General features: G+C 42.5%; 3 protein-coding genes and 1 pseudogene across 4 annotated transcripts; 1 reads left to right on the top strand and 3 right to left on the bottom strand.

Annotated features, from left to right (window-relative positions):
* Positions 1–8395: 8395 nt before the first annotated feature.
* Positions 8396–11618, bottom strand: LOC146516464 (uncharacterized). The gene has a single exon (XM_085163747.1). It carries the CDS (start codon positions 11564–11566, stop codon positions 9023–9025), a length of 2544 nt encoding a protein of 847 aa, XP_085019873.1. The 5' UTR covers positions 11567–11618; the 3' UTR covers positions 8396–9022.
* A 572-nt stretch (positions 11619–12190) lies between these two features.
* On the top strand, positions 12191–15595 carry LOC146516463 (uncharacterized; annotated as a pseudogene). Its single transcript, XR_014874683.1, has 2 exons — positions 12191–14563; positions 14760–15595. The product of XR_014874683.1 is annotated as an uncharacterized LOC146516463 (transcript).
* A 124-nt stretch (positions 15596–15719) lies between these two features.
* LOC146516462 (uncharacterized) lies at positions 15720–18446 on the bottom strand. Its single transcript, XM_085163748.1, has 4 exons — positions 18116–18446; positions 17917–18042; positions 17274–17323; positions 15720–17038 (listed from the first exon to the last, which is right to left on the bottom strand). The coding sequence occupies exons 1-4, from the start codon at positions 18444–18446 to the stop codon at positions 16955–16957; spliced, it is 591 nt and encodes a 196-aa protein (XP_085019874.1). The 3' UTR covers positions 15720–16954.
* A 2171-nt stretch (positions 18447–20617) lies between these two features.
* Positions 20618–24277, bottom strand: LOC146516461 (uncharacterized). Its single transcript, XM_085163142.1, has one exon. The coding sequence runs from the start codon at positions 24229–24231 to the stop codon at positions 21505–21507; it is 2727 nt and encodes a 908-aa protein (XP_085019268.1). The 5' UTR covers positions 24232–24277; the 3' UTR covers positions 20618–21504.
* Positions 24278–25717: the final 1440 nt, after the last annotated feature.

Here is a 25717-nt window from a genome sequence, read left to right as displayed (position 1 = left end):
CCTTCCATGCCCTGGTAACTGGTCCATCCAGAGCCATATCATCTTAAAATATACATACAACAAGCCAAACCACACCTTGGTCACACCAACCCTTTTCCGCCCTGAAGATGTCCAACGCCATCTTAGTCTGGACTGTCAAAGGTGACTTTAACGCTGACTGTTCCGACAATCCATTTATAACATTTCCTGGTCAGATTAGCCAATCCCTGCACACTTTCCCACTTCTGATGATATTCCTCCCTATTCTTTGCAAGTACCCAGTTTTGGTGGCGAGAAACTGTTGGTGTGGTCAAGTGGGCGCTGTAAAAACAAAAGCTCAGGACAGAACAATTATCAGTCATGTACTTCATACAAAATTAGCATATATTCAATTTCATATTGATCCTCTGAGTGTAATGGTACATTTTAATTTTAATTTATCAAAGCTAAACACAATAATTTTTTTTTATTTTGCTCTTGTTCTTGTGCAGCACCACATCTCAGCACATGCCCCTGTCGGTTCTATCCTACTTTTCTAAATTATTGACTATTTCAATGGAGAACCTAAATGACGTGGACCAGTGTTTGTCATTACATATCTCTATTTTGAATGTGACAAGTCTATCATTCCCCTGTTATTCATAGACATCAATAAAATTTTTGCTTTTTTCTCTATCAAAATTAATTGGCTTTTTTTTTTTTTTTACAGTGGCCTGCTATGGTTAATAATAACCTGTTCAGTCTTGAGTGAAATCAAAGCTTCTCTTCACTTTAGGATTTAACATTCCCAACAATATAATGTGATACATTAATCGAAACACAACTAATAAAACACAATTTTCTTAATGGAAACATCAGTAGCTCAAAATTAGCAACCAAAGGGTTAAGTCTGCAGTTCACACTCATGTGAAGCTACAGCCTCCCCCTTTAGTCTCTGTCCTCCTTCTACTCCTGCAAAAACAAAACAAAGCAAGACAAAACATCCACCCTTCTTTTACAGGCGGGGTGAATTGTTTGTGGGCATTTACTAATCCTAAAGTCGGTACCGTTTTTGTCTCAGTGTCAAGTCAGTTAAAACTTTTAGTCGTCAGTCCATCACAGTCCAGTCACATGCATACATCCACACACATTCATACCAGATATTGCTGATAATGGAGTCTCACACGCAACCTATTCGAGGCTCCATCACCAGCAAGATGACGTCATCATTTTAAAGGAAAAACAGTTCCTTGTTTTTTGGACTGGATTGACTCGCTGCAATCCATTTAGGCTCAGGACTTCTCATGTGATCAATGTCCCATATAAGTGAATTTCTCCCAAGCCCATTATAATCATGGAGAAAAATACTTTGCAACTGTTTTCAGTAAGAATGTTTTATAGCGCTTTAAAGTTCAATCTCTCAGGCCTGGATTAAAGAGCTGATTTGTTAAATCAGGAACTCACAAAATACCAAAATATCACCACCGGTGGATCACTCCTCTCAGATGTTCTTATTTCAGTGCACTGTAACAAAAGCAAAGACAAACGTAACCAATAAAATACTCATATAATACCAAATACTGGGGCCCGTTGGAAACATGTCCAAGCATAAAACCATCTTTCTCTCTCTTAGAGAAAGAAAACAATCCAAACCTCACTGATAAAATCAACCTAGTTTTAAGCAAAACCCAAAATCAACCAAAACTTCACCAGAAAGTTTTTCTCTGTCCAGGGACAATATTGTGTAAGCATACAGGTACCGTAACTTCTTTTGCACTGACAAAAACGTGTTGGACTTATTTGATTCAATAGTGGACACCAGTTGCACACGAATGTTTTGCTTTGGTAGAAACTTAAACAACTGAGTTAAATCAACACAACCTTTTCATTTTCAGTTAACCTGTGCATTTTGAGTTCATATTACACGATTAAGACATGTTCAGATGGAGTAAGTTGAGCTCCTGGAATATTTTAATCCTTCACAATTCTGTCATTTTATTTCAACACTATTCAATAACTTTTATCCAAATTCTACTTGGTCCCTTAAATACTACATGTTGTCTTCATATTGCCTACGGTTCAACAAAGTCTAAATTCTGGTTACCATAAAAATTGAATGGGTCTACAACAACTACCATCCTCCTATCTTTATCCTAATTGCACGAGGGCTGGGAAATAACTCTAAAGTGATAGGTTACGAGGCAGGGTGCACCCCGAACAGGTCACCAGTCTATCACCTAGAAACAAACAACCATTTACACTTACATTCACGGATAATTTAAAATCATCAATTAACCTAGCTCTAACAGCTGCATGACTTTTCACTGTGGCAGGAAACCAGAATACCCAGAGAAAAACCACTGCAAACTAACCAGACTGTGGACTTGCACCCAGGACCTTCTTACTGTGGAGCAACAGCACTCACCAGCATGCCAACAATGTAGGAAATACAGGGAAGCTATGATTTCCTGTTGAATTTTGTACAGATCTTTAAAGCCTGAGGCAATTGTGTTAAATACACGTGGGATGCTTACGTAAATCCAAGGGCTGGCCCCCTTTTCTTTTTTTTTTTTCTTCTTTTATTTATTTATTTCTTTTTATTTTTTATTTTTTATTTTTTTATTTTTCAGTGTGTTCCTCCTTCAATTAAATCTCAATCACAAAAATGTGGTGCTCCGAAATAAGGCTCACACCATTAATTCATCATTTTCACTCTGTACCACGGCAACAATTCAGTCGAGGCCTTGAGCCATAAACAGACATCACTCACAGACATTATTTTCATAACCAAACTGCTTTAGACCCTGTCCCCTAAATCTACACAAATGCCCTCTGGGTGACATGAAATGCATTTAACCAATTAACAATCAATGTCTTCTTGTTGTTGTAACAAATTCTGTATTTGGACGTTTGTGTGCAGCATTTTGCGTATCAGCATAGCATTTGTTAGTAAAGCATTCTTCATTGCATCAGCGTGTGTGTGTCACTCTTCATTGCACAAACATGTGTATGTGTGTGTGGATCACTTCTCAGTGAATTGAATCAACATTTCGATTTGTGTGCGTGTGTGTGTGTCATTTCTCAGTCAATCAACGAGTGCATATGTGTTCATATGTGTGTTTCTCTTGCTTCTGAGTCAGTGTATGTAAATGTGTGTGTTTGTGTTCATCACTTTCCTGTTCTGGTGTTCTGGGTAAACCATGGCCTGAAGCCCGTGCCCTGGGGTCCTGCCCTCCCCCTTTTCAGTCCGTTTGGGTCCATTGGTGCTGCTGCCCAAAGTTCTGTCCATACTGGTTCTGGCCCCAATTGAGGCAGTCCTTTTCTCCAGTGTCCTGCATCTTCTCCTTGTCCAGCTCCTCCTTAACTTGACCCTTTTTGCTTCTGTAGGTCCTTCAGGGTTTGCTCCTGTGTTGGAGCTTCTCATCAGGTTTGGCAAGCTCCTGCTCCAGCAAGCTCCGGCCTGATTTGAAGTCCTGTATCTGGGACTCTAAGCCTGACTGATGGGTTCGATTAGCAGCCAGCTCCTCCTGAGCCATGCTCAGTTTCTGCTCTGATGCCTTGAGCTCTCACTGAGGGCAGAAACCTCAGAGTCTTTTCCGTACACGTCAGATTGAAGTTTATTGATATTTTCCTTGCTTTGCTTCCACGGCCTTCTGCGGCTCTGCTGTTCGGCTCTTCTCAGAGATCAGCTCCTGGCTGAGCCCCGACACCTGTGCCTTCAGCTTATGTTCTTCTGGTGCTTTTGTCCAATCTGAGGTGCCTCCTGACCTCAGTTACTCCTCGTGTCTCTGGCACGCCCTTTTTGCTGCCCGATCATCCATGTTGGTCCGTTACTGTCCTGCACAGTTTTAATGCAGAGTTGTTAAGGTCAGCATTCTTTTGCTCGGCCTCACTTTTCATCCGGGCTTAATAGGCGTCTTGTCACAGCTCTGTCAGCTGAAGCCGTCTGGAAATCTCCCCCGTGTAGTGAAACGGGCCTTGGATTTAACGTTCTCCGTCTCCGCTGCATGAGATCGCTTTCCTGCAGCACTGTTGACATTCTCAGGCTGTTGTTGTGAGTCCAGCTGCTGTAGCATTTGGTCAGGGTCACATCAAAGATGGTAGAAGGGAGAGCAAAGATGGTAGAGGGGAGAGCAGGAGTCCAGGTCAGCCTCGGCTTTCCGGGCTGACAAAGCAGCCTGTAATTAAGCATAAAGAGAAAAAACAAAAACAAAACAAAAACAGACGAACAGGAAAATGATGTTGTTTTGGCTGTGTTATTCAGAGAGGGGCCAGGCCCTGTGTCAGCCTTCTCCCCCCCTTTTTATTGTTTTTTCTCACTATATAATCAACTCCTAACCCACCAAATTGACAGGACAACACAGGTACACGTTAAAATTCTTAACATCATGTTTAATAATTCAAAAAGGAATTTTATTTCATTCAGTAATCTCTTGTATTATTCAATCAGAAAAAAAAACATGTCACAATTAGACTCTTTTAACCACTAAATTTGTTGTTTCATCACTGGTTGTTCATACCAGTGTCTGTCTTTTTGAAGTCAAGTTGTTGTCCTGCAACCCAGAGAGTTTATTTGTTAGTAGTGGATAAACTTTATCATTTAACATCAGGTGTATGTTAAGTTTTGCTGCTTTAAGCTTGCTGGAAAATCTTCACGTGTTCATGAGTGTAAGCTGTTTCTTCATTGCGTGTATGTGCGTTTGTGGGTGGGTTATTTTAACTTTTTTCTCAAACAAGGCATTTCTCTAATTGTGTGTGTTTTTAATTTTGTTTCCCAAATTTTGATTTCCCACCTTAAATAACAGCATTCCATGTCTTCAGCCAGGAATTAGAGCTTGCTTGTGAGATTCAGGGACACATGGTGCCAAAAACAATTCAGTGAAAAACTTGCCTGAAAATTTCCAGTGATGGTAACCGATAACTGGAGGAGAAGATGTCCTTTAAGCTTCTTTTTCGGGTGGGGACAAAGTGAGAGGTCAAACTGTTAAATTTTGAGCCAGAGCTTGGCCTGTCTGTCGTCCCAATTTTGTTAATCTATCCTTTTGCTGCTGTACTCAGGTTTCCAGGTTGAGAGAAATCCACCTGTATTAAGAGACTAAAACATTCATTTACTATTTTTCTGAAAACATCCACTTACTATTTCTTTTCTGAAAACATTCACTTACTATTTCTTTTCTGAAAACATTCACTTACTATTTCTTTTCTGAAAACATTCACTTACTATTTCTTTTCTGAAAACATCCATTCGCTTCATCTGCCTAGATTTTACTCTCTCTCTCTCTCGGTGCATAGTTCACACAGTCAGGCAGTTGCCTTTTATGGGCATGCAAGTTTCCGGTCACTTACCCCCAGCAGCTGCGAAGCCGTCTCTCCTATATCAAAACTCAGCCAAACATTAAACATTCACCGTAGTCATTCAAAACTTTATTTATAATATTATAATCGGCAAAATCAGCGTTTTAATTACAGGCATGTATCATTATTTGCAAATCATACTTATAAAACTCAATAACACGCTAAACAGGAAGTCCTCTGTGGGCTTCACAGCAACCATCTCATTTGCATGTTCACACACTATCTAAAAATAGCTCGCAGCGCTGCAGCGCACTGTCGTCACACAGCCTCGTTTCACACTCAACTTTCTATTATATTACAAAGACGTCTTATATTTACACTCACTCTCAGGCCTGAAAGTTTTAGCACCTACACAATTTTGACAAATTTAAGTTAACGGGTCCAACCGAAGAAAGTCCAACTTTTTTGTAATCAATTAACCAGTATCAGACTCTAACTGTATCTGGCCTCATCTCTAAAATCCCTAACTCAATTTAGAGTGTCCAAAAAAGCGCAGATACCGTTCAACACGGTAAGTGGTGCAACCACTAGTTATTCTGGAGTGCCCCAAGCTCCACAGTGACCAACTGACTATCCCTCAAAGAGGACAAGGCCTAGGCGTCCCTGGCATTGGCAAGCGTTACCTCTGAGCACTGCGCCTCCTAGTGGACTCTAACCACCGTTCTCACAAAATTTATAATACTTTTAAACAACAGACAACACCCAAAAACAAGAGTATGACTGAGGCAGACGCAACGTTATGGACAATGGAGACTCTAACTCGCAACATGGCCAACACAGATGCAATCCTTAGACCAATGGAGACTCTAACTCACAAAATGACCAATTCCCTATCCAACTACCTGAGACTCTAACTCAGTATTATTTTCCTTTACCTTGGGACTCTAACCCAGTATTATTACCTTTACCTGAGACTCTAACTCAGTATTATTACTTTATCTTGGGACTCTAACCCAGTATTATTACTTATAAGCTTACTTCAAGTTTCAACACTCATGAGATTTTTCATCAAAATCAAAACAGACACTCACCGGCAACTTTTACTGAATAGACATTTAATTTCATCGTCCAATTCAGCACACTTCGGATAAAATCAACAGGCCTGTGCCTACCTCTTTTATAAAGGCGCCTGTCCACTCAGTTCGATTGCCGGATAATGTCTGCCCGTCTGACCACCTCGGACCGTCCAAGCCTCCAAAACTTCCACCCCAATACCACAGGATGAGCCCCCAAAACTGTTACGGATTCAAATATTGGGGATGGATACAAGAGGAAAACCAAAATAACAACACTGGTCCGGCCGGGTCAAGTCAAACGATGATTTAATGAACACACGCGTGGGAGATGGACACCATACAGCAGACAGCATCAGATCTCAAAATGGTGGAGCCTTGATCTTATAGCCTCTAGTGGCCCCCACCTAATCATAAAAGCCTAAACATTCACATTCTTTCTCACACAGCGCCTAAGCTACGACCTTGGCTCCCTGTTTATCTGCTCCTGCTGAGATGGGGCAGTATGCTCTGTTCTCTTCTAATCAGACAAATAAGGCGATGACTTTCTGTGAACAATATTTCTTATAACTCAGCAGTATAATGCATCATAAAACAATATCATTCATTCACAATAAATCAGCAGTCTAATGTAATGCAAATCAGTTTACCAAATGTAATAGTTATCACCTTCTTCTAATTCAGGAGCATAATGCAAACTAAAACTACATAATAATTCACAATCTTTAATTAGGGGTCTAACATGGCATAAAATAATATTATAATCCGACAGTATGTAGAGTGAAATTTGTTTTAATTCATTCTACACAAGTTAAAAAGTTTAGGAAAACACAATTAAATCTTGTAGTTTCAACAACTACTTTGTTAATCAAGGCAATTACTGCAAGTCTTTCTTAATAAACCAATATGGGGGTTGATGATTTCACTCATTTCAATCGAATTATTGAAATATAATAAATATATTTTTATAATATACATATATATATGTATATTATACATATATATATATATATATATATATATATATATATATATATATATATATATATATATATATATATACATATATACACATATATATATATATATATATATAACATCAATAATAAAACTTTTCCACGTTCGTCCTGCTGTCAGGATCCCGCTGCACACAAACATATTAACACAAAACCCATGGGCAGTCCAGGAAGTAGATGCTGCGAGATCAGCGCCTGATGGACGTGGCTAACGTCTGGAGCTACCTTTGAGCGCTTCAGTTGATATTTTATTTAATAATGATAATTTATAATTCATTGCACTTGATTTATTACATTATTGTAGAGTCTCCAAGGCTATAAAATGCACAGCTCCTTCCAGCATGGCCGGAGGAGATGCACAGCACACACCACTCACGGTTTTCTGTATTTCTGTATATTACAGTGATTGACAATAAAGAGCCCAGAGATCCAGCGCTGTCTCCTGCCTCTTACTTAAAGGTCAGGACACAAATACTTTATACTTCTCATGTTTCTACTTGTCAGACAGAAATAAACACGCTGAGGTGTTTTACTTTCAGAGCCTCACCTGCATTCTAAGTGAGAAAAGTTTACATAAATTCATGTTGGCAATAAAAGAGCGGGGGCAGAAGGGTCTACAGGTCAATGAAACTGACGATGCTTTTACTGCTTTGTGCTTGTTTTCATGTTACTCCACAAGGTCAGTGAAAGAACAAAGGTGCTAACCCCTGGACCAAAAGCAAATGGTCCAAGTGGGCGAGGTGCTGATTTTCAGATGGCAGGTCTACATCTAGAAGCAAAATGAGCACAAACACCAACAACCAAAGTGAAGCATTAAGACAAAACTGTCCAACAGGATCCACACATTCTGCCACAAATACATGCAAGACAACTAAATTGGTCCACAAATAGATGTAAACTGACTAAACTACGACACAAATCAGACAAAAACAGATGCAACATGATCACAAACAGACACATATTGGCTACATGTTGATGCAAAATGACTGAAATCACACGTGCAACACTTTCTACATATTTGACAACAGAAGAAAAACACAAACAAAGTTGGGATGTATTTTCATTTAGATTTCTTTTTTTATTTCATGCCGAATTAGATATTTTAAAAGCGCCAAATCACAAAGTCTCCTCCCTGTTTGTACTGTAAGGTCAAAACCCTACAGTACTACAGAGAACCCCAACAATCAAATGATTCCCCTCTGAGCAAGCACGAGGCGACTGTGGGGAAGAAAAACTCCCTTTAACAGGAAGAAACTTCCAACGGAACCGGGCTCAGAAGGGACGGCCATCCGCTGCAACCGGTTGGGGGGATGGAAATCAAAAAGGAGACGAGATGGCGTGAACTACAGTTGTTAGAATTTGGATTTGAGGGCCAATCTAAAAATCAGGGCTCGCAAAATCGCTAGCCCGACGTCCCGGGGCTAGTGATGTCTCCGGTCGGGCGACCAAAATCTATCTCAGCCCTGCCCGATGAGCTACCATATAGCCCGATGAGCTATCACATAGCCCGATGAGCTATCATATACCCTGATGGGCGGGGCTGAGATAGATTTTGGTCGCCCGACCGGAGACATCGCTAGCCCCGGGATGTGTTATGGTTTAAATTTTGATTTGGTGCTAAAACTCTGCCTCAAGATGTTAAAAGAAGCAGGGCAGTGGGGGAAAGCCAGGATGGTGATTTTAATCATCGTTGGCTTTAATGCACCACCTAAAGGGCTTTCGCAGAGCTTTTCCCACCGCTGAAAAGAACCTGGAAATTTTGGATTTCTTTGGAGGACTGGGGATGACTCCCAGGCTGATTTTTAGATGCCTTATCACAGCCTCATCAAAAGATGAATGACTTTCCATCGCAGCATGTAAGACACGTTCTGGGGAGCCAAACTCCCTGATGAGGGATTTGGCTATTTTCTTCATGAACTGTTTCTGGTCATTGATGAGACTCGTGGTGGACTCTGTGCTGCTGAGTTCAGGCTTGATCAGGTCTCTCAGACGGTTGATGGCCATGTCTAGTTCTGCTGACAGAGACACAGAATGTTTGGTCTTAGATTTAGATTTTATAAGAACGCTCGCGAAGAGTAAGACGGCGAGGTCATCAGACGTTTTCTCAACCTCGGAAGATGGCACTGACACAGAACCGCTCTCTGACATTTTAGAGGAAACCATGAGAGAACCTGAAACACCTGCAGAGCATTTTTCTGGATGCTCTGCAGGTGCAATGCCAGATTTTGGCCTTGGAGGTGAAATTTGTGATGGCAAAGAGCATTTTTCTGGAGAAATGCTCCCAGATTTTGGTTTTGGAGAGGACATATCAGATGCCAGAGAGCATTTTTCTGGAGAAATGCTCCCAGATTTTGGTCTTGGAGGGGACATATCAGATGCCAGAGAGCATTTTTCTGGAGAAATGCTCCCAGGTTTTGGCGTTGGAGGTGATGGTACAGATTCCTCACCACTGCTCGCTGAATATGTTTCCTGCTTTGGGGTCCGTGTTCTTTTAATAAAGTTTCGGATGTCATTCACAGCCTCAGACACCTCGTCCATTTGAATCACGTGATCTTTGTCTTCGTTGTCCAGCCAGAGTAAAAGCTTCTGTAGAAACCTTTCTACTGCGTCTTCTACGAGGACATAGAGGACTTCAGCAGAATAGGGACGCTTTGAGCCTTGTGTTTGTCGTGGAGTCCTGGAGATGACGGTGTCTGAGAGGGATCTACCCATTAGAGGTTCGGGGATTTCATACATTCGATCCGTCATCAGTAGATCAAACACTTTTGCTGTTAAGTCCACAGTAAAGTCTCTGGTTGCCCCACTATTTCTAAAGTTTTCCAAGGTTTTTTCAATGGAGAGCTCTTCTTTCTTAGTTAGTTTGTCAAACAACCGATTAACGTGGGATCTAATGGCGCCAAAGTCGAGTGGAGAAAAACGAATGTACCGTAGAAGCATATTTTGGGAAGGGGCTTGATTTGCGCTCTGGGGACGAGGACTATGAGGCTCTGACCCTGAGAGGCTGACAGCTATGCTTTCATCGGAGGGCACCGTGTCACTCTTGGGCTGCTTGCAAACGTTTTTTAGACAAACAAAATATTTCCCGTTTGTCTTTATTTCTTGTCTCAGCTCGTTTTTCATCTTTTCAAATTGTTTTTTCGCAAACATGGAAAAGCGATGTTTGCGTGCTTTGAGGCCGGAGTGAGAGGTGTACGGCGCACATTTGGAAAAGAAGTCTCTCACCTTGTTGATAATGAATCCTGCATTAAAGGCAGGTTTGGGTAAGCTACAGCTGCCACAGAGCTCTTCACTGCTTGAATCCAGGTTTCCAAGTATCTCATTTACAATGTCAGCTGCAACCTGTTCTACTGGGGTTGCAGCTCGGATACTGTGGCTCTCTGCAGTGGGTTTTATTTCACCTTGTTCTGTTAGAGCTGATTGGTCTGGGAGCTCAATTTCTTTCTCCTCATCATCTGAACCTTTATCTCCTTCTGTCATCTCTCCATCTGAGCTCCTTGATGACAGAATCACAGAAATCTCTGTGATTGCTGATTGCACTGACACCTTTGAATCCGTGCTTTCTGAACCGGAATCAGACCCCCTTGACACGCACCGGCAGCGCAGCTTACGTGCGTGCCTTTTAAGGCACGAGGCAGCGTGGCAAACCATGCGGCGCAGCTTTTTAATATTACTCAATTTGCCGCTAACATAAACGGCGGGGTCTTGCGGCAAATCAGGGCTTTCTGCGATCAGGGCAATTGTTGAGCTGACCTTTTCGGAGATCTCTTCCTCAACCATCCGTGTCAGCTCGTCAGCGCTCTCATGTCGCTGCTCCGGGACGTTAAGAGCGCTGGCGATGGCGGCTGAGATCGAGTCTCCGAAGGACGGGCTTATTTTCCCCGCACCTAAAGGCTCCGGATCTTCCTTCGTCATGTGATCCTGAATAACAGGAAGGTTTATTTCAAGGATTCTGACAGAGGCGATCTGAATGATTTCAGAAATCATATCAGCGAGCACCGCTTGGACGCCCGAGTCGCACGTGCCATTTTCTATCTCGCTCCACTGAACTTCAGAGAGCCTTTCAAAGCACCGGTTGATTGGTGGCATAATCTGTTCTGGTGTGACCACGAATGAAGTTTCGTCTTTGCTGGGTGGTGCCATTGTTGTGTCGCAACTGTGATTTTCTAGATTTAAGTGAATAGTGTGCGAGTTTTCTTGCTTTAGAGAACGCCGACTGTTGAACATTTGCAAACAGATGAGCTGTGACGTTTCTGTGTGAGAGCCCCCTACTTAAGGGTTTCCCTGCCTGTGACGTGGCTGACAGATCAAAGCAAAAGAACGTGAGTCACATAGAACGCACGCGCAGACGTGGCCCCTGGCGCGCGCTCACAGCTGCGCAGCAGCAGATTTGAATGACGCCTCGTGACCCTCCATATCCCAGGATTCATTGCGAGTCAAAGGTTGAAGAAAAATAGCGGAAGTGAAGCGGTTCAGAAATAAAGTCTTCAACGTAAGCGCAGTACGGTGTACATTTCAGGACATCGTCAGGTCTCAGAACACGAGCTATCAGACAGAGAGAAAATCTTCCTGCAGGTGGCGCTGTTGTCATGTCCCACCAATGACTGTAGTGACAGCTGCAGTCACGGAGAAACTTGCGTATCTCTGTTCGGGAATAGCAGATAGAGCGTAGGCTCTATCTGGGCCAGCGTTTACGCTACGAAAACACGACCGAGTGTTTTAACCTGACAGCATGAGGTGTTCTTCAGTAAACTGGACTACCCGACAAAAGGACCCGAGGCCCCGCTGCACTGTTTCGGTAAGTTAAATGTGTTTGTAAGCTACTCCGTAACTACCGTCCTTAGCTAGCTCCTGAGACCTAGCTAGCTGAGATGTCAGGGTTCGTTTAGCTAATCTGTGCAGGTGAATGCATTTACTAAAGAAATCAAGAGAAACGCTCCGGGCTGCTCAGTCACTAATTACTGTTACTGTACTTTTATTACAAGTATTATACTGTAAAAGCAACAGGCTGCACCCTGCTGCAGCTCCTGTGCAGAGCTGAATATTAAAGATGTGCAAACAACAGCATGTTTTCAGTCTCTTGCCACATCTGTAAAGACAGTAACATTTTTTTAAAAGCTTGTACTTCAGTAACTCCTCATTAATCAGGAACTATGGATTAAAGTACTGTAGTGTACTGTAATACTGAAAAAATGTAAGAGAAGAACTTCAGATCCTGAGTGTGTGAGGACAGAAGAATCAGCTTTATTTCAATATTGAGGGATAAAATTTATATGTGAGTTTGATGGTTCTGTTGTCTTTGTGATTACAGGAGCTGCCCTCAGATTCAGACCTCAGCACCACCCAGTGACAGCAGACAGATCATCCAACATGTTCACATGTTAACTGCAAAATGAACTGATGGAAACAGTACAAAGGTTAGAGTACCACATGTGCTGTAGTGAAAGCTGCAGCTTTATTGATAAAGTTAAAGACAAAAAAAAGGATTAATCACTCATGTAACTGTGTCACTATATATCAGCATTAACAGGACCTCAGTTTGTATCTCAGACCTTCCGTTTTAAACACTTGATGTACTCAGCTGCATGAAGAGCATATGAGATTTTCTCTAACACAATTAAATAAAAGCTGATGAAGGTCAAAGGTCATCACTTGTATGTTGAACTACAAACTTGTCATCTGGAGTTCTTTCACAGTTTTTTTACACATAGTGTGTTATTTACCATAAAGTGATTCAGAGTTATTCATACCAGAGTAACCAGAGATGATCACATATTTTTAAATATATAACTTTCTACAGGACTGAATATCATATCTTTATGTAAAAGTCTGGAGCCTCTGGGGAGTATCCGAGTATTTATAACATTACACAAACCAAAGGTCTCATCACAGTGCTGATGAAATGCTGGGTTTATCCATCTCCTGGGGCGGGCCTACGGAGGAGTGCTGAAGATTTCCCTGTGAGGGAGCTGCTGGTGAAGATCATGAGTCCTGCTTGATCACTGCCATGAGCTTCAGTCTTCCTGGTGTTTCTCTAATGATGCCTCTTACAGCGGGTCAACAGAACCTCTGGCACAGGACAGCTGTGATGAAAGAAAGGGAAGAAGTTTCTCCAAACCTCTGGACCCAGAAACCCAGCTTGGTCCTGATGGTCTCCCTCACTAGTTTCTCTCCAGGGTGAATGTAGCTGTTTATATAATATGGACTCTATTATTAAATGAAAAGAACAAATTAGACTACACTACTGAAACCTGCTGCTGTTTTTAAAGTCTCCATGTTACCAGGCTGTAGAGATTTAAACAGTTTTAGATCCATTACACTCACAGTCTTATGTTAAAATCTCAAAGGACAGCATTATATTTTTGATATTAACAGTAACTCTGGGCCTCTGTGGAGTGTGCAGCTGATCTCATCGCTGTCTAAAAATGGATAAAAAAACATAAGAGTTGAAGACTATTAAGAGTAGCAGGTGTGTAGCATCGCTAACTAGCTAGCAACAAGCCTCCAACACAGTGCGTATGCTAGCGGCTAAGCTAACTAACGAATTAACAGAGTGATTTTAGAACTATAAGATGATGAGCTGTGTGTCTTTTTATAACAGTGACGTGGTTGTATTTACCTTAATCAAACGAGTCGTCAGTCGCGGTAAACCAGCAAAAAAACTCGAGCAGCCGGGCTACGTAAAAAGTGTAGGGGGCGTGTTTGCGGTCACGTCCAGCGGGTGTGTGGGCGGGAGCGTTACACAGTCGCTCCACCTCAAGTCACTACTGCGCAGACTGTGGACTCTGAAACCTTTATTTAAACATCAGTACAATACAAAATGGAATTAAACAGTACCACAATAAAGGTGTTGTACTTACAAAAGAATTGTATGCATAGATAAACAAATACAAGAACAGTATTCAGAAACAACAATATAAATATGCGAGGGGGAAAGTAACTGATCAAGCCAAAGAATAAAGTGATTGAAAGATCTTGATTTTTTCACAAACACCAATCAAGCGGGGTATTTTGGCTTCATTTTTGCACTAAGGTAGGAGGCGGGGTCGCGTCGTCCATGTTTTCTACAGTCAATGGTTAGGACCATCGTGTCTCAACATGCTAGCAATTGACAATTAATACACCGCTGCTTTTGCAAATGTATATTGAATTATTTTATTCTGCTGTTAGACCAGGAATCAAAAATGGAGACCTCAACGTCAGCGTCTTCTGCCCAAGCAAAGAGTAAGTGCAATATTATGGCTTGTTATTTCAACTTCTTAAAGATCTAAGTGTGTTTAAATGTTTACATTTAAAAAATCTATTATAAAGTGACACTACAGCTTTGTTAATTACAAAAACAGTGAATATTACTTTTACCAAAAAGAAATGTAAAAAACTCATTTTATACAAAATTATTTATTAATTTCACAATCAACAGAACCTATGATCTCCATCATTGGGGACAGCTACATCTGCCGTGGGGAAGCACGAGTGAGGGAGACCATTGGGACCAACCTAGGTCTGGATGCGCAGGTCCAGTGGTTTGGCAAAACCTGATCCCTTTTCTCTTCCAATGCCTTCGAGGAAGAGTGATACCTGATGTCCTGTTGATCTACTGCGGTGGAAATGACCTTGGCAATGTCAAAAGCGTCAGGCTTGTGGCTGCAATCAAGCAGGACTTGCGTGATCTCCACCAGTTCCCGCAGATGAAAATTATTTTCTCTGCCATCACCCAGCGATGCCAGTGGAAGCACGTTAATCCAAAGAAGGTGGACAAGGCTCGACGCTTTGTAAACAGTGTGATGACTACTTTTATTCTGTCTGTTTGTGGTTGTATTGTACATCAACCACAGATGAAGCATAGAAATCCTGACCAGTTTTTGCATGATGGAGTTCATTTCACCCCTTTGGGAAATGATGTATTTTTAAATAATATTTCCTTGTGTCTGAAAGACCAAATCCAGTAGGGTGATGCTGGCTTTGGACTTTCCACTAACCTTTTGGCAGCAAAATCTGAATCAGGAATTTTATTCTTTATGCTGTTTTTTTTCCTTTAAACTCGTTTGTTAATTTTTCTTTAAATGCCAGAGGAGCCAACACACTTTTCAGTGATTTCACAATTATTCCCCCTGTTCTTTCTTTTGCTGTCATTCTCTTTTAAATTTGTTACTGCTGAATGTTCTTGTAATAAATATTTTTTTAAATCATCTCTGACATGCATGATTTCTTTTTTTTTTTTTTGTGTCCCGTTTGGATCTTTAGCATCAGAATTGTTGTCTTAAGGCCAAGAAAGATGCCAAGTGGATTTATTTTACCAAGTGGATCATCATGGCCTTGCCATATTGGTCCATTTGATTGACCTTTATTATAATTATGTATTTATTTTATTTTCGGTTGCTACAAACGGGACAGACATGACTGGGGGATAGGACAGGGAGAAAGAATGAAAGAAAGAGGGAGAGAAAGAAAACCAGAGGGGAGAAGAGACGGTGAGAAAGGGGGGAAGAAAGAAAGAAAAACAAACAAAACATCTGGATCACCTGTATGGAGAAAAAAAAACAGAAGAGAAAGCAAACAAAAAAAGAGCAACATAATAAAAACAGCACCATCACAATAAACTAGCTAGCAGTAGATAACAGTAGATACTAAGTATTAAACGATATTGTGCAAGATCGACAGCGCACAATGTGCTTTGAGGCAGCAGCCAAGAAAGGTGTAGTTTGTGTCTGTGAACACCTGTGTGGATCAGCATGCTTGTATTCCAAAGGTTTCTCCATGTAACAATCTGCTAGGGAGTGTGGGGAGCCATAGCCCCGCCCCCCAGGGCATGAAGCAGGTATGGAGGAGATCCAGGCCCCAGACATCCAGAGGCCCCAGAGTACGAGGACCCGAGGAGGACCACCAAAAGGGGGGGAACCATGCCACCCTCCTGGGAAGAGCTGAGTAGAGCCCCAAACGAGAGGTCACCCAGCAGCTACGGAGCAGAGGCCAGAGGGGGTTGCAGTGGCGTGCTCGCCGGCTCTGCCGGCAGCCAGCTGTGCCAGAGAGGACCGAGCTTCAGGCCCAGAGGCCAGAGGGCACCCCACCCCCCGGAAGGGGCCCAGCCGGGCCACAGGCGCCAGGCCCCGCTAATTGGCCACCAGGAGTGAGCCGGTACATACATGAGCGCCCAGCCCCAGTCGACAAGAACCACCAACACACCAACGTCTGAGGGCATCAGCCACCGGCAGGGAGTGTGGTGAGGGGAGATAGTACTCCATACTTTGGAGGGCTGAGATGTTCCCAGAGAGGCGGAGCCTAAGACCCAACCTGACATATAGACACAGACGAACAGGCGCACGCAGACACAAACGTGCATTCCCACCCCCAATACTCGACACTCACCCAACGTGTAGACAGACACAAATAGACACTGCACAGACAGTCGCACTCCCCAAACATACTCTATATCCCAGGTCCAGGTAGCCCCGCCCCCAGAGGGGCAAGCCGCACCTAGACCCAGGAGATGTAACCCTTCTCTCTGCGGTGGAGGCAAGCGGACCGCCTCCTTATCTGCAGTAGCAGAAAGAACACCAAAGGAAAACTTCTTTCCAGAGTCCAGCTTTCCTCGGATGTTCCAGCCAGTCTCACCTCTCATGTGACGAGCACCAGTTTATAAGACACTGCTGTCAGACTGGAGCCATCACTGGTTCCTGATACAGCCGCTAAAATCCCACCCTGGAGAAGGAAAAACACGGGAATAAGCAGCGCAGTGAAACATGGGAGACGGCTGCTTCTCCTGGTGGAGAGCAGCCAGAGGGAGAATGTGATCTGTGTGGAAGTTCATGTTCCAGCAGAAGAACTGTGACTCCAACACACTCCTGACTTTAGTGCTTCATGTGTTTGTTGTGTGTCTGCATGTAGTCAGCTTGAGCTGCATGAACATGAGCTGACGGTGTGAGCAGGTACCCACCTGTCTGCTGTCACCTGTGTCAGTGTAAAGGACCACTTCATCCACAGGAGCTGTGGAAACACAAAGTTCATGGAAGCTTCAGGTTAGACATGTGACACCTGCTCTGTCCACGTCTTCATGATACTCTGCAGTGTCAGGAGTAACTAGTTACTACTGTAATCAGTTACAGTTGGTGAATGTTGGAGCTGAGTAAATGTAGGAAACAGCTGTGTGTGTCTCTTGTTGCAGCTTGTTTAAAGACAGCCGGCTCATCACAGCTGGATCAGCTGGAACACATGTGACAGGAAATGACCTCCGAGCAGCAGACAGGTGACTCTCACCTGGCAGCACCTTCACACTTTCAGCTTCAAAGGATTTTTGGCTCATTTGTTGCGTCTGTCAGAACCAGGTGGACCTGAAACTCGCCTCAGAGTCGGTCCAGTGAAAATACTCGGATTACTTCTTACATTTGTAGTAACTAATAATCTGTCATGTGTTGGCGGTCTGCTCACAGCTGCTTCTGTGCTGGAGGACCGCTGTGGTTTGGTGGTTTGGTCATGGGGGGGTTGTTGCTGCACTTCCTCCATAAACATGTTTCACACTTTGATCTTCACGTCTCAGAACAAGATTACAAATATGAAAAGAAATATTCAAGAACACAAACCTCTGCCTGCAGCTTGTAGGAGTTTCAACTTGTCTTGGACAGGATGCTTCCTCTTCATGATGATGACGATGATGATGATGATGATGAGGGTAGCACTCAGGACACAGATTATAATGAGGATGTTATCTGTCAAACAGGAAATCAGATGTCAGCAAACACAGTGAACATGTTTAAAAATCACAGTTGGAAATAATCTCACAGTTTCTTGGTTGAGTCGAGCTGTTGGTGTCGTTGTCGTCTGTGTCTCCACAGGTGGTTCTCACGTGGACAGGAAGAGTTTTATCCTCTGCAGGGTTTGCAGCCACACATCTGTAAGAGGAGCTGAAGTCCTGTTTGTGCACAGTGAGAGGCAGAGAGAGCGCAGAGCTGCTCTGGTTCAGCATCTGCTCGTCTTTAAACCACAGCAGTGTGGTCTCTCTGTCCACCAAACACAGTAAGGAGCAGCTCTCAGAGCTCACACTCACTTTCTTCACTGCAGGAGTCGGTACAGAGTCTGGGGACGAAAGTTGATGGAGAACAAAAATGAACATCAGAAAAATGTTTTTAACTTTCAGGACAGCAGAGCTCTGCTTATTGCTGCTTTAATGCAGTCAGTGAACATTTATATGAAACTGCTCATTTCAACTGTCTGAAAACAAACCACAGGAGAGACAGCAGACTGCCAAACCACCATTACATCCATTTGAATCTCATTATAAAAGTTTATGAGGGATTTCATAAAAACACGGGAATAAGCAGCGCAGTGCTTATTCCCGTGTTTGACAGGTTTGACAGGTTTCCTGTCAAACTAGCATCACGATCAGTAGAAGGTGCTGAAGAGGACACAGAAGAAACAAACGCTCTGATTCAAATCCTCATGAAAGGAAGAAAAAAGCCCATTAACAACAACAAAAAGCTTTAAACAGGTTAAACTCCTGAGGCTCCTGCTGTGCACCACAGCTCATCCATGATGCTTTGTCCACATTCGTCTAGTTTCACTTTGATTCTGATGTGAAAATATGATAAAAATCCAAATTTCATGTGAAGAAGACACAGGACAGGGAATTTATTGAACTGGAGCCATCAGAGCATCACCACAGAAGTAGTAATTATTCATAATTTTATTATAAATCAGGATTTAAAATCCAGGCTATAAATGTTTCATTCAACCTTCACGTCTCTGCAAAGATATGAAGTCGTGCATTTTTCTCAGGAAGTGACTGAACTGCAAACAAACATGCAGCTACAGCTCAGCATGTTTGTTTGAGCTCATCTCAAAGCTGTGAAGGTGAGTTTGATGTTTCTGACAAATCCCTTTCATGAAGAAGTCTCAGCTGTACGATGAAGCTGAACGACACCATCACTGATATGAAACTTCAGGAAGCTGCTGAGGACAAACAGCCTGAGTCAGACTTAAGGAGGTTGATAGTTTTCACAGGTTTATGAAACAGGATGTTGGGAGTTTGTGAGGATCTAAAGATGCCAACGTGTGGTTTCCTTCACCTCATGCAGGTCATTGAGCAGCAGCATCTTCAGCTTCAGTGCTCCATCAGTCTGATCCATTTATTTGGACATTTTAAAGGTTTCCTATTCCACAGACTCACAGCAGGAAACACAAAGACATGATTCTGTGTGTGGGTGCGTTCCCATAACTACGTGACTGTCATTGGTTTCTACGACACAGACAGCAGCTGTGTGATCTACTGTACAATATAAAGCACCTTGAGGCGACTGTTGTTGTGATTTGGCGCTGTATAAATAAAATTGAATTGAATCGTGCTGTCAGATTTGTGATCTGATTTCAAAACAAACTGCTGAAGATTTTCTCTTATTTTGGAAGGATGTTGTTTGGCCTTACAGAAAACTGTACACATCTAAAAAAGAAGTCTGATAAAGTATATATAATTGAGCTGATTATTATTATGGCCAGGTTTTATACACAGAAGTGTAAGTTCAGAGGCACTAACTCTGATTATTTCCTTTAAAAATGAATTCAAACAGTGCAGTCAATGAAAGAACCTGCATTAGGTTCAACCTCTTTCTGTAGTCTGTTATCGCCCCCTAGTGGTCAAACAATCCTGCCGTAAACTGCTCTTTGTATATAATTAATTGATTTGACTTATTTATGTTTAATGTATCTCTCTCTCCTTTTCTCCACGAAGCATTTTCAAAATTCATGAGTATCACTAAAAATAGCAAAACATTTATATCATTCATCAACTTTTATTTATTTTTAGTTTACATAAATTCATGTTGGCAATAAAAGAGCGGGGGCAGAAGGGTCTACAGGTCAATGAAACTGACGATGCTTTTACTGCTTTGTGCTTGTTTTCATGTTACTCCACAAGGTCAGTGAAAGAACAAAGGTGCTAACCCCTGGACCAAAAGCAAATGGTCCAAGTGGGAGAGGTGCTGATTTTCAGATGGCAGGTCTACATCTAGAAGCAAAATGAGCACAAACACCAACAACCAAAGTGAAGCATTAAGACAAAACTGTCCAACAGGATCCACACATTCTGCCACAAATACATGCAAGACAACTAAATTGGTCCACAAATAGATGTAAACTGACTAAACTACGACACAAATCAGACAAAAACAGATGCAACATGATCACAAACAGACACATGTTGGCTACATGTTGATGCAAAATGACTGAAATCACACGTGCAACACTTTCTACATATTTGACAACAGAAGAAAAACACAAACAAAGTTGGGATGTATTTTCATTTAGATTTCTTTTTTTATTTCATGCCGAATTAGATATTTTAAAAGCGCCAAATCACAAAGTCTCCTCCCTGTTTGTACTGTAAGGTCAAAACCCTACAGTACTACAGAGAACCCCAACAATCAAATGATTCCCCTCTGAGCAAGCACGAGGCGACTGTGGGGAAGAAAAACTCCCTTTAACAGGAAGAAACTTCCAACGGAACCGGGCTCAGAAGGGACGGCCATCCGCTGCGACCGGTTGGGGGGATGGAAATCAAAAAGGAGACGAGATGGCGTGAACTACAGTTGTTAGAATTTGGATTTGAGGGCCAATCTAAAAATCAGGGCTCGCAAAATCGCTAGCCCGACGTCCCGGGGCTAGTGATGTCTCCGGTCGGGCGACCAAAATCTATCTCAGCCCTGCCCGATGAGCTATCACATAGCCCGATGAGCTATCACATAGCCCGATAAGCTATCACATAGCCCGATGAGCTATCATATAGCCCGATGAGCTATCACATAGCCCGATGAGCTATCATATAGCCCGATGAGCTATCATATAGCCCGATGAGCTATCACATAGCCCGATGAGCTATCATATAGCCCGATGAGCTATCATATAGCCCGATGAGCTATCACATAGCCCGATGAGCTATCATATAGCCCGATGAGCTATCATATAGCCCGATGAGCTATCACATAGCCCGATGAGCTATCATATAGCCCGATGAGCTATCATATAGCCCGACGGGCGGGGCTGAGATAGATTTTGGTTGCCCGACCGGAGACATCGCTAGCCCCGAGACGTGTTATGGTTTAAATTTTGATTTGGTGCTAAAATTCTCCCTCAAGATGTTAAAAGAAGCAGGGCAATGGGGGAAAGCCAGGATGGTGATTTTAATCATCGTTGGCTTTAATGCACCACCTAAAGGGCTTTCGCAGAGCTTTTCCCACCGCTGAAAAGAACCTGGAAATTTTGGATTTCTTTGGAGGACTGGGGATGACTCCCAGGCTGATTTTTAGATGCCTTATCACAGCCTCATCAAAAGATGAATTACTTTCCATCGCAGCATGTAAGACACGTTCTGGGGAGCCAAACTCCCTGATGAGGGATTTGGCTATTTTCTTCATGAACTGTTTCTGGTCATTGATGAGACTCGTGGTGGACTCTGTGCTGCTGAGTTCAGGCTTGATCAGGTCTCTCAGACGGTTGATGGCCATGTCTAGTTCTGCTGACAGAGACACAGAATGTTTGGTCTTAGATTTAGATTTTATAAGAACGCTCGCGAAGAGGAAGAAGGCGAGGTCATCAGACGTTTTCTCAACCTCGGAAGATGGCACTGACACAGAACCATTCTCTGACATTTTAGAGGAAACCATGAGAGAGCCTGAAACACCTGCAGAGCATTTTTCTGGATGCTCTGCAGGTGCAATGCCAGATTTTGGCCTTGGAGGTGACTTTTCAGATGCCAGAGAGCATTTTTCTGGAGAAATGCTCCCAGATTTTGGCCTTGGAGGGGACTTATCAGATGCCAGAGAGCATTTCTCTGGAGAAATGCTCCAAGATTTTGGTCTTGGAGGGGACTTATCAGATGCCAGAGAGCATTTTTCTGGAGAAATGCTCCAAGATTTTGGCATTGGAGGGGACTTATCAGATGCCAGAGAGCATTTCTCCAGAGAAATCCCAGATTTTGGTCTTGGAGGGGACATATTAGATGCCAGAGAGCATTTCTCCAGAGAAATCCCAGATTTTGGTCTTGGAGGGGACATATTAGATGCCAGAGAGCATTTTTCTGGAGAAATGCTCCCAGATTTTCGTCTTGGAGGTGATGGTACAGATTCCTCACCACTGCTCGCTGAATCTGTTTCCTGCTTTGGGGTCTGTGTTCTTTTAATAAAGTTTCGGATGTCATTCACAGCCTCAGACACCTCGTCCATTTGAATCACGTGATCTTTGTCTTCGTTGTCCAGCCAGAGTAAAAGCTTCTGTAGAAACCTTTCTACTGCGTCTTCTACGAGGACATAGAGGACTTCAGCAGAATAGGGACGCTTTGAGCCTTGTGTTTGTCGTGGAGTCCTGGAGATGACGGTGTCTGAGAGGGATCTACCCATTAGAGGTTCGGGGATTTCATACATTCGATCCGTCATCAGTATATCAAACATTTTTGCTGTTAAGTCCACAGTAAAGTCTCTGGTTGCCCCACTATTTCTAAAGTTTCCCAAGGTTTTTTCAATGGAGAGCTCTTCTTTCTTAGTTAGTTTGTCAAACAACCGATTAACGTGGGATCTAATGGCGCCAAAGTCGACTGGAGAAAAACGAATGTACCGTAGAAGCATATTTTGGGAAGGGGCTTGATTTGCGCTCTGGGGACGAGGACTATGAGGCTCTGACCCTGAGAGGCTGACAGTTATGCTTTCATCGGAGGGCACCGTGTCACTCTTGGGCTGCTTGGAAACGTTTTTTAGACAAACAAAATATTTCCTGTTTGTCTTTATTTCTTGTCTCAGCTCGTTTTTCATCTTTTCAAATTGTTTTTTCGCAAACATGGAAAAGCGATGTTTGCGTGCTTTGAGGCCGGAGTGAGAGGTGGACGGCACACATTTGGAAAAGAAGTCTCTCACCTTGTTGATAATGAATCCTGCATTAAAGGCAGGTTTGGGTAAGCTACAGCTGTCACAGAGCTCTTCACTGCTTGAATCCAGGTTTCCAAGTATCTCATTTACAATGTCAGCTGCAACCTGTTCTACTGGGGTTGCAGCTCGGATACTGTGGCTCTCTGCAGTGGGTTTTATTTCGCCTTGTTCTGTTAGAGCTGATTGGTCTGGGAGCTCAATTTCTTTCTCCTCATCATCTGAACCTTTATCTCCTTCTGTCATCTCTCCATCTGAGCTCCTTGATGACAGAATCACAGAAATCTCTGTGATTGCTGATTGCACTGACACCTTTGAATCCGTGCTTTCTGAACCGGAATCAGACCCCCTTGACACGCACCGGCAGCGCAGCTTACGTGCGTGCCTTTTAAGGCACGAGGCAGCGTGGCAAACCATGCGGCGCAGCTTTTTAATATTACTCAATTTGCCGCTAACATAAACGGCGGGGTCTTGCGGCAAATCAGGGCTTTCTGCGATCAGGGCAATTGTTGAGCTGACCTTTTCGGAGATCTCTTCCTCACCCATCCGTGTCAGCTCGTCAGCGCTCTCATGTCGCTGCTCCGGGACGTTAAGAGCGCTGGCGATGGCGGCTGAGATCGAGTCTCCGAGGGACGGGCTTATTTTCCCCGCACCTAAAGGCTCCGGATCTTCCTTCGTCATGTGATCCTGAATAACAGGAAGGTTTATTTCAAGGATTCTGACAGAGGCGATCTGAATGATTTCAGAAATCATATCAGCGAGCACCGCTTGGACGCCCGAGTCGCACGTGCCATTTTCTATCTCGCTCCACTGAACTTCAGAGAGCCTTTCAAAGCACCGGTTGATTGGTGGCATAATCTGTTCTGGTGTGACCACGAATGAAGTTTCGTCTTTGCTGGGTGGTGCCATTGTTGTGTCGCAACTGTGATTTTCTAGATTTAAGTGAATAGTGTGCGAGTTTTCTTGCTTTAGAGAACGCCGACTGTTGAACATTTGCAAACAGATGAGCTGTGACGTTTCTGTGTGAGAGAGCCCCTATTTAAGGGTTTCCCTGCCTGTGACGTGGCTGACAGATCAAAGCAAAAGAACGTGAGTCACAGAGAACGCACGCGCAGACGCGTCTATAGAAGCCCCTGGCCCGCGCTCACAGCTGCTGATTTGAGCAGTATACACACACACACACACACACAGAGAGAGAGAGAGAGAGAGAGAGAGAGAGAGAGAGAGAGACTTGAAACGTCAAGGCAAATATCCGGAGCTGTTAGTGCTTCGTTTGCGCTGATTTGTGCAGGTAAAATGATCATTTGTGCTGCTACGGTTTCCGAGATATAACGATTTTAATTGTTACGGCCTGTGCTGTATAACAGCAGTGTCTGTGAGTGTCAGCAGCTGTGGAGTTTGCACTGTTATAGAAGACTTCCACTTTTTTAGGCTTGCTGCATATTTAGTTTAGTAAACCAGTTTATTCAGCGGAAAGGTCAGAAACGGACACAAAGTAGGCTAAAAAATGTTCCTGTGGGAAACTGTCAGTTACATGTGACGTGATTCATGTATACCTAAATTATTATTTTTTTACATATCCAGTTTGTCTCTATGATTTTGTTTTTCATTGTAAATGTTCATTATTATTAATGTAGCTGTTTCAGAAAAATAAAGTTTTTGCTTTTGCATTAATTTCAAGTGTTATTTTGAGTGGTTTTTGATATATTGCCACCTACACTGTAAAATATAACTTGTTGTTTCAACTTAAAAATATCAGGTAAAGGGCTGCCTTAAAATTTTAAGTCAAGAAATAGAGTTTGTTCTTGTAACACAACCAAATGTTATGTTGATGAAAAATCACGTTGTCTAAACTTTTGTCTTAGTTTAGTTGACTGAGATTTGTTAGTCAGTTCAACTCCTTTAATTGTCATTTTTACTTGGGAAAACCCTTTCAGCTAAATTAAAATAATCTATTGTTTAAACTCTTGTCCTAGTTCAGTTGACTTGGGTTTTTTAGTTAATTCAAATACTTTAGTAGTTCTTTTAACTTAGGAATCTATTTTAGCTTAACTAACATAATCTGTTAGCTAAGTTGATTTAAGTTTATTAATTAACTGAGCTCCTTAAGGTAGCTGAGTGAACTCGTAAATCAGTTTCATTTTAATTATCAGAGTTGATGGACTGGATGTAAAGAAAAATGTGTATTGAACATCTTAAGTATTTTTTTAGCTTTCCAACATCCATTTCAGCAAAACTACCTGTTAGGTTTATCTTAGATCTCAGGTTTAAATATCTACATTCCTTTAAATTAATTTTCTGTTGTTTACAGAAAAAAAATTAAAACCCACAGATTCCATTAAAGTGTATCTGATCATTTCAGGCAGAAAGTTTGTTTTAAGAACACGACAAGACAATTACTCATTAACACCCAACATTCACCATTTATTGTGCCATCTTACTCATCTGAGAAACAGAAAAATCAGTGACATAGCTCATC

The sequence above is a fragment of the Neolamprologus multifasciatus genome, chromosome 6 (assembly GCF_963576455.1).
Source record: "Neolamprologus multifasciatus chromosome 6, fNeoMul1.2, whole genome shotgun sequence".
NCBI classification, from domain to species: Eukaryota; Metazoa; Chordata; class Actinopteri; order Cichliformes; family Cichlidae; genus Neolamprologus; species Neolamprologus multifasciatus.
Note: the sequence above shows the minus strand (reverse complement) of the source record. Positions and strands in the feature narration are given on the sequence as shown.

Excerpts from the sequence above, each read along its gene's own strand:
- LOC146516461 (XM_085163142.1), bottom strand. The coding sequence starts at position 24,231 with ATGTTCAACAGTCGGCGTTCTCTAAAGCAAGAAAACTCGCACACTATT.
- LOC146516464 (XM_085163747.1), bottom strand. The coding sequence starts at position 11,566 with ATGTTCAACAGTCGGCGTTCTCTAAAGCAAGAAAACTCGCACACTATT.
- LOC146516462 (XM_085163748.1), bottom strand. The coding sequence starts at position 18,446 with ATGTTCATTTTTGTTCTCCATCAACTTTCGTCCCCAGACTCTGTACCG. Across the intron at positions 18,043-18,115 it reads CTCGACTCAACCAAGAAACT|ATAACATCCTCATTATAATC; the intron begins GTGAGATTATTT and ends CCTGTTTGACAG. Across the intron at positions 17,324-17,916 it reads CCTACAAGCTGCAGGCAGAG|CTCCTGTGGATGAAGTGGTC; the intron begins GTTTGTGTTCTT and ends GTGTTTCCACAG.